Source organism: Chiloscyllium plagiosum, chromosome 13 (assembly GCF_004010195.1).
Source record: "Chiloscyllium plagiosum isolate BGI_BamShark_2017 chromosome 13, ASM401019v2, whole genome shotgun sequence".
Taxonomy (NCBI): Eukaryota; Metazoa; Chordata; class Chondrichthyes; order Orectolobiformes; family Hemiscylliidae; genus Chiloscyllium; species Chiloscyllium plagiosum.
In genome coordinates, this window is record NC_057722.1 from 81,737,783 (window position 1) to 81,746,279 (window position 8,497).

At 45.1% G+C, this 8,497-nt stretch overlaps 1 protein-coding gene across 1 annotated transcript in view; it reads right to left on the bottom strand.

Annotated features, from left to right (window-relative positions):
- Nucleotides 1–211: 211 nt before the first annotated feature.
- Nucleotides 212–8,497, bottom strand: part of nyap2a (neuronal tyrosine-phosphorylated phosphoinositide-3-kinase adaptor 2a) — a 62,588-nt gene continuing 54,302 nt past the window's right edge. The window contains exon 4 of the mRNA XM_043701671.1: nucleotides 212–2,823. Within this exon, the coding sequence (XP_043557606.1) occupies nucleotides 2,590–2,823 (234 nt within the window). The 3' untranslated portion in view covers nucleotides 212–2,589. The remainder of the gene's footprint in view (nucleotides 2,824–8,497) is intronic.

Sequence of the window (8,497 nt, forward strand, 5' to 3'; positions counted from 1 at the left end):
CTATTTTGATTTAATCCCTGCCCTCCCCTTCACTGTTTGATCACACAGCACTGCCCTTTGATGTGAAGGGCAGTGTTTGTCACTGGCCACTCGGGTGTTTCCTTTCTTCCTGGTGGTGGAAATTGAATAAAGATTTGTGCGCCTTGTGTCTCTCACTGTGTCTCACACCTGCACACACTCACTATGGGTGCTGGGGAAGAAAAATAAGCACTACCGCAGTTAGGCGGGAGTGTGGGAAATAAAAAAGAACAGGAAGATCAGCCATCCTGCTAAAAAAAAATAAAGATCAGTGCACAGGAACAGACTGTGACCAGTGTCTGGGTTTAGGCACCAATTTTGATCAATGTAGGATTATTGGTCTTAACTCTGATTAGATTCGGAGGTGAACGCCTTGAACATGATCAATGTTGGAATAAATGGATGGAGTGTGATCTGTTTCGGGATATGTTCTCTGTCTGCAATGTCAGCTCATGTCCCTTCACTGTGCCTACCCTCACTGAGGTCCATCTCACCCTCTGAGAAACTGAATCGAATTAACGTGGAGGTGACTATAGTTAGATTTCAGTCTGTGCATTGTCTCTGATTGACTTTAGAATGGGTACACACATTTTCATCAAGCTTAGTGCATAATCCAGTTCCAATCAAATTGCCAATGGGGTTTTGCTATTCGGAGTAATATTGTGAACACATTGATCCTGATCATTATACAGAATGTGTACACACTAACGTCTCAATCCCTGGGAATGGGCGTTGACTGATGCTGCGGCATGGGGACATGCTCATTATTGGCTCCAGATAATGATGGATTGGGAGGTATGTACACAGATTGATGTCAGGGTGTGTACACTGACTGTGACAAATGTTGGACATTGATACAGATTTATTTTGGATCAATACCCTCTGGTTTTTTTGGTTACTCATGGTATCATCGGTGTTAGTTGGATGCAGGATGATAAAGAATTGACTATCACTGGGTTTACACTTCCATTTGACATCGGGAGCTCGCATTGATACTGATTTTGGCTGGAATCAGAAAGATCTCCATTCGGGGATTTTGCTCCAATCATTATCAGATTTATGTGGTGTGACCTGTATTGGTATCAGCACCTTGATCAGTATTCACTGTGTGGACGATGGTTACCATCAGATACCTAACCATCAGTGTGGGATGCGTGCACTGACTGTGATCATTCGTTGTGCCTTGACTGTGCTTTCTCTCTTTTTTAATCACAGTGTGATTTACACAAAAATAATATAAAGTTCACACTATTATTTAAATATACAATTAAAAATCAAGAAGTGAATACAAGACAATAACATCAGAATTTGTCTGTATATATATATATATTATATAGATATATCATAGGTCAATCATACACAATAGTAGAAAATGTTTAAAAGCCTTCAATTACTTTTCAATAGGTTTGGAGCTAACAACCTCTATTGAAGTTACATTGCACAGATTCTGTCCAAACCAAGGAGAGATTTTCTGGTGTTTGCACCAATTGCTTGAGGAGAGCCCGGGTTCCATACCAGCTGGATTGGAGTGTGCCCCTGAGGGAGAATTGACCCACGTGGGGTCCATTACAGGGGGGAGCTATATAAATGCCCAATATTCCCTTGGGCCCAGGTGATCCAATATACTCGGGTGAAGATTTGAAAAGTCTCTCCTACATCACTTTGTGGAGTTATAAACACCAAAAATCTCATCCTGGCAGTTTGGTCTTCTAAGAATTTGATCCCTAATGCTCTGAGCATTGATAAATTTTCTTTTTAAAAGCACCCAGTCAATAACTGCAGTTCACTTGGGGCCAGAGGCTGGAGAGGGCCTGGGCTGTGACAGTGATGATATAGACCACCAAACTTTACTGGCATTTGCATAGGAAAGTAAGTGGTCACCTTGAAGGGAAGTCTGCAGGGCAGAACGGGACCCTGTTCAAATACATCAACAACCACTGATGTGAATTTCTGTATCCCCTGCAGAGTGACTGGCCTCTTCCCTTGTTTTAGAGACTGATTAGAAAAGTGCTTGTAGAACAAAGTGTTTTGAGTTGGCCAAAAGATGCCTTACATGTTTCCCAGGCTGCAGCACTGACGGTCTGTTGATAAAGGGTGTGTTTGTTACACATAGCCCCCACATAGAGGGGGAGTTTTTCCTGGGGGTGCTGTGGAATAGAGCTGCCCTTAACCACCCAGCTCCTTTCATGCCTTACTCTGATTGATTGCAATTTCTCGAAAGTAGACAATAAAACTAACTCTATATTAAAATCCATTCACATAACAGCGCAGCTGTTTAATAATTATTCTTACAGTGTTAAACAATTCCCAAGAGGCAGCCAAGACTGGGTACTGCCATCGCTGTTGCTGTCATTGAGCCTCTTCCATGTGACGTGTTGGCTCCAGTCACAGTGAACCAGGGTCTCCTCAAGGCAACTGAATCATTGAAGCAGAATTCATCAAAGGTCCAGGTGGGTCGACCGATGGGGATGGTAAAGGTCAGAAAGGTCATCTCGGAAATGACCCTTTGAGAGGGCCTGTCATGGTCAGAAGTGGAAACCTTGGGGGAAGCATGCTTCACAGAGACTTTTGTCAGATGGCTGTGTCCCACAGGACGCTCTGTTGTTTGGGACAGGGAGATGCTGTCAGTTTCAGGTTCTTTGTAATGCTGTTTTTTTTCCAGCTCGGAAGGATAGGCATGCTGTCTTGTTTACAAAGACCTTTATCTGGCTTCTGTCGGGACTTGATCTCTTTGCACAGACATCGCTTCTTCTCAATCATTTCAAGTATTGTGCTGTCTCCATAGAACCATTGCTGATACAATGCCTGGTTAAAAAGAGGGAGAAGGACATAAATCCTGCTGCTTGATTCAGGGATTTAATGACAAAGAATTCTCTTTGACTTTCTGATTGTTTCTTATGTGACAGCAGCCGTCCAGATCAATAACATGTACAGTTCAGCAGAACAGAGGCAGGCCAATGCTCACTCTCTGTTTATTCATCAGATAGTTGCTATGAAACAAAACCACTCACTGTTAACTGAGGTGACCTTGAGCCTCTGCTCATTAACATACCTATTACAGCAGATCTTATGGGGATTCTGTGTTTATTCAGGACGGTAAATGAATCCCCTTAATCAATAAATTCTAATGGGGCAAAGGCCCGATGATTGCTTATTAGAGTCATAGAGATGTACAGCATGAAAGCAGACCCTTCGGTCCAACTTGTCCACGCTGACCAGATATCCCAACCCAATCTAGTCCCACCTGCCAGCACCCGGCCCATATCCCTCCAAACCCTTCCTATTCATATACCCATCCAGATGCCTTTTAAATGTTGCAATTGTACCAGCCTCCACCACATCCTCTGGCAGCTCATTCCATACACACACCATCCTCTGCATTAAAAAGTTCCCCCTTAGGTCCCTTTCCCCTCTCACCGTATACCTATGCCCTCTAGTTATGGACTCCCCTACCCTGAGGAAAGGATCTTGTTCATTTACCCTATCCATGCCCCTCATGATTTTATAAACCTCTATAAGGTCACCCCTCAGCCTCCGACGCTCCAGGGAAAACAGCCCCAGCCTGTTCAGCCTCTCCCTGTAGCTCCCTCGAAGTATTATTGCCAGTTTATTAACAATATTATTTAACCAAGGTTTGGATGAACATTGATGCTTGCTTCTTTCTGACAGCATGCTGCAGCACTCGATTACTAACCTGAGGCACCGTTTCATTCTCATTTCTCTGAAAGGAAGGCACAAAGATGAGAACCCTGTTCTCTCAGTGACAGGGCAGCATTCCATTGGGTGGGTCAGATGATAAATACATGCAGCATTTCATGACAAACACATGCTCCATACGGATCAATCTCATAAGATGCAGCCCATATAAACATGTCAAACATAATTGGCAGATGTCTGACACCGGCAGACAGAAGCTCACACTAAATCCCAATGCTAGCTACATGCAGATTGTCATGCTCAGTCCGGTCAAACCAGTTTGAAGTCATGATAAATACATCATCAAAACTGGGCACTGCTGGATGGGGAGTGTTTATTGCAGTCAGCAAGAACCTGATAGGGTAAAAGCTCAAGTTAGATGTTACCTTCACTGCAAGCAGCCAGAGTTCTCTAGGAAGCAAAACCATTTGCCTGAATTGATCCATAATGCCCTTTCCAAGACACCACACCCTCTGGCCGAATCGTAGACACACTCAGATATGGCCAGTGTGCACTCACCTGCCAGAATAAGGACAGATCCTAAACGGGCAACAGGATTATGTTCGGACTCATCCTGGGCAGCTCTTCTCATCCTCTTCCCACTTGTCAACCCCAAACCCTGAACATTTCAGAGGGATATAGAAGCCCCACAAATGGAGCACATCTGGAAATATTTCTTGGAGAAACTGGTGGGGGCTCTATCTAAATGCTGACAGTACTGTTGTTCACAGCAAACCAGCTGAGCAGCAAAGACGGAAATAGACGGAAATGAATGACACTGCATTTACTCATAGAGAATCCAATCAAATCAGCATAGCCCCATCCTGAGAATTGTTCTTACACTGTGTAACGTTTCTCTGGGCTCTCCACAACTGACTTGCTGCTGTGCTCTGAGCCTTATTAACATATCAAACCCTCTGATTATCTTATATCTCTCAATTAAGTCACCTCTTAACCTTCTTCTCTCTAATGAAAACAACCTCAAGTCTCTCAGTCTTTTCTCATAAGGCCTTCCCTCCATACCAGGCAACATCCTAGTAAATCTCCTCTGAACCCCTTCCAACGCTTCCACATCCTTCCTGTAGTGCAGTGACCAGAACTGTACACAGTACTCCAAGTGCAGCCGCACTAGAGTTTTGTACAGCTGTAGCATAACCTCATGGTTCCAAAACTCAATCCCTCTAGCAATAAAAGCTAATACACTGTATGCCTTCTTAACAATCCTATCAATCTGGGTGACAACTTTCAGGGAGCTATGCACATGGACACCGAGATCTCTCTGCCTACCTTAGTGTCATCCACAAATTTACTAACCCATCCTTCTACGCCCTCATCCAAATCATTTATAAAAATAACAACAGCGGTGGCTCCAAAACAGATCCTTGCGGTACCCCACTAGTAACTGAGCTCCAGGATAAACATTTCCCATCAGCCACCACCCTCTGTCTTCTTTCAGCTAGCCAATTTCTGATCCAAACCACTAAATCACCTTCAATCCCATTCCTGTGCATTTTGTGCAATAGCCTACCATGGGGTAGGCCTCACTGAAACGCCTTACTGAAATCCAATACACCACATCAACCGCTTTACCCTCATCCACCTGTTTGGTCACCTTCTCAAAGAACTCAATAAGGTTTGTGAGGCACGACTTACCCTTCATAAAACCATGTTGACTATCTCTAATCAACTTATTCCTTTCTAGATGATTATAATCCTGTCTCTTATAACCTTTTCCAACACTTTACCCACAACCAAAGTAAGGTTCCCTGCTCTATAATTTCCAGGGTTGTCTCTACTCCCCTTCTTGAACAAGGGAACCACATTTGCTATCCTCCAGTCTTCTGGCACTATTCCTGTAGACCAGGAAGACGTAAAGATCAAATCCAAAGGCTCTGCAATCTCTTCCTGGCTTCCCAGAGAATCCAAGGATAAATCCCATCTGGCCCAAGGGTCTTATCTATTTTCACACATTCCAGAATTGCTAACACCATCTCCCTATGAACCTCAATCCCATCTAGTCCAGTAGCCTGTATCTCAGTATTCTCCTCGACAATCTTGTCTTTTTCCTGTGTGAATACTGATGAAAAATATTCATTTAGCGCTTCCCCTATGTCTTCGGGCTCAATGCACAATTTTCCACTACTGTCCTTGACTGACCCTAATTGTATCCTCATCAGTTTTTTATTCCTGATCTACATTTCCTGTGCCCTTTGGTGGCAAATTAAAAATCTATCCAAACATTCTGCAAAAAGCCTCAGCATTGCATATTTTTTGCCATCGCTGTATATTTTGATGAAATAACATGGAGCTAAGGTCCACTCATGGGCAGGGATATGTAGAGTTAGGTATCTAACACCAGTCCACTCATTCCTACCTTGTTATTGTCTTATAGGTAAAAGGCAGAGGGCAACTCACCATCGCCCTCACCCTGATGGCCACCTTTCCCTGCAGCTGCATCAAGCTGTGCATTGACCCTCGGGACACAAACACCAAGTGTCACTATGGACTGAGCTTCTACCTGTCCCTGGTGTTGTGAAGGATGGGACTGGCCTCACTGCCGTGGAATACTCCAAGTAGTTGGACTGTTTCATACCACCTGTCCTTTGTGAAGAAATTTGCAAAGAGAAACCCCTTTGCCCATTCGTCCATCAGGAAGTGGTCAGCAAGTAGCGTCCTCGAGGCCCTGTGGGGAAAAGGAGAGGGAGAATCCTGTCGGGTTGTTCTCTGAGCAGACTGTCAAAGCCATTTGGCAGAAAGCCTCATTGCCAGAATGTTCCAACAAGCTCCAGGACATCGCTGGGCTGATGGTGAGATCCTTCCAATACACTCGGGTCAGTCTGTGCCACTGCACGCTGTCCTCAGAGTGGTTCTGGGGGGAGGGGATATAGACTGTCACATATCTCCTGCTGGAATGTGCCTTTGTAAAGGGGGTCTGGAGGAAGATGCAGTGGGTTGTGTTGAGGTCCATCCTGAGCAGCTCCATGACGCGGGAGTCTGTGCTCTACGGACTGTTCCCAGGACACACACCGAGACAAACCTCAACTGCTCCTGGAGGACCATCAACTCAGTGAAAGATGCTCTTTGTTCTGCCTGAAACCTGCTCCAGACTGGCACCTTCCAAGGTACAGGATTACATGCTGAGGGACACAGTAAAGCCTGGGGCAGCTGCTGCCAAGGGGCAGTGGGCAAGGACCACTCTCTGAGGGCTCCCTGCTGAACTACAATGAGGGTCCGTTCAGTGTCTCAATGATTGTAAGGAGTATCCTGCAGAAGTAGGAAATGGCTTGGAATTTGGGATGTCAAATTCCAAATGTTTTTTATTGATTCACAGAATAAGGGTGTCACTGGCCAGGCCAGCATTTATTGCCCATCCCTAATTGATCACAGGGTAGTTAAGAGTCAACCCCATTACTGTGGGTCTGGAGTCATAGGCCAGACCAGGTCGGGATGGCAGTGTCCTTCCCGAAAGGACATTAGTGAACCCTGATGTTTCTTTTCCATCTGCAAAGACTGTACAGCAGTGCTTTTGTATCTGTGTACAGAAAGGTCATTATTATAATAGAGTATATTTTTGAAATAAAGAAAAGAGCAGGAAGAAGGGTGGCACTGAGTTGGGATGGGCCTTCCTGGCTATGGTCCAATTGAAACCCTTTGACAATGAGCCTCTCAGGGGGCTGTTAACTAAGATAAGAGCACAAAGGGTTAGGGACAAGGTACTGGCTGATTGACAGAAGGCAGAGAGTGGGGATAAAGGGGTCTCTTTCAGGATGGCAACAGGTGACTTGTGGAGTTCTACAGCGATGGTGTTGGGATCACAACTATTCATGTTACACATTAACGATCTGAACTGAGGACATTGCTGCTGAGTTTGCAGATGACACAAAGATAGGTGGAGGGACAGGTCATGTTGAGGATGTGGGGAGGCTGCAGAAGGTCCTGAACAAGCTAGGAGAGTGGGCAAAAAAGTGGTAGATGGAACGCAATGTGAGCAAGTGTGAGGCTATTCACTTTGATTGGAAGAATAGAGGCATAGATTATTTTCTACATGGGGTAAGGCCTCAGAAATCTGAAGCACAAAGGGACTTAGGAATCCTAGTTCAGTATTCTCTTCAGGGTAACATGCAGGTTCAGTTGGCAGTTAGGAAGGCAACGTTAGCATTCATTTCAAGATGGTTAGAATACAAGAGCAGAGCTGTACTGCTGAGAGGGAATAAGGCTCTGGTCAGACCACATTTGGAATATTGTGAGCAGCTTTGGGCCCCATACCTGAGGATGTCTCCACTGGTGTTGGAGGGAGGCCAGAGGGGAGGGTCACAAGAATGATCCTGGCAGGAAGGGCTTGTCATATGAAGAGCAGTCGAGGGCTCTTGGTCCATACACGAAGGAGTTTAGAAGAATGACGATGGAACTGATTGAAACTTACAGAATATTGAGGGGCCTGGATTGAGTGGATGTGGAGAAGACTTTTCCACTAATAGGAGACACAAGGACCTGAGGGCACAACCTCAGAGTGAAGGGACGACTCTTTTGAACTGAGATGGGGAGGAATCTCTTCAGCCGGAGAGTGAGGAATCTGTGGAACTCACTGCCGGAGTGGGCTGGAGAGGCCAACTCACTGAGTGTATTTAAGACAGAGATAGATAGGTTCTTGGTTCAGTAAGAGGGTTGAGGGTTACAGGGAGAAGGCAGGAGAATGGGATTGAGAAACATATCAGCCATGATCGAATAATGGAGTAGACTTGATGGGCTGAATGACCTAATTCTACTCCTGTACCTTATGGTC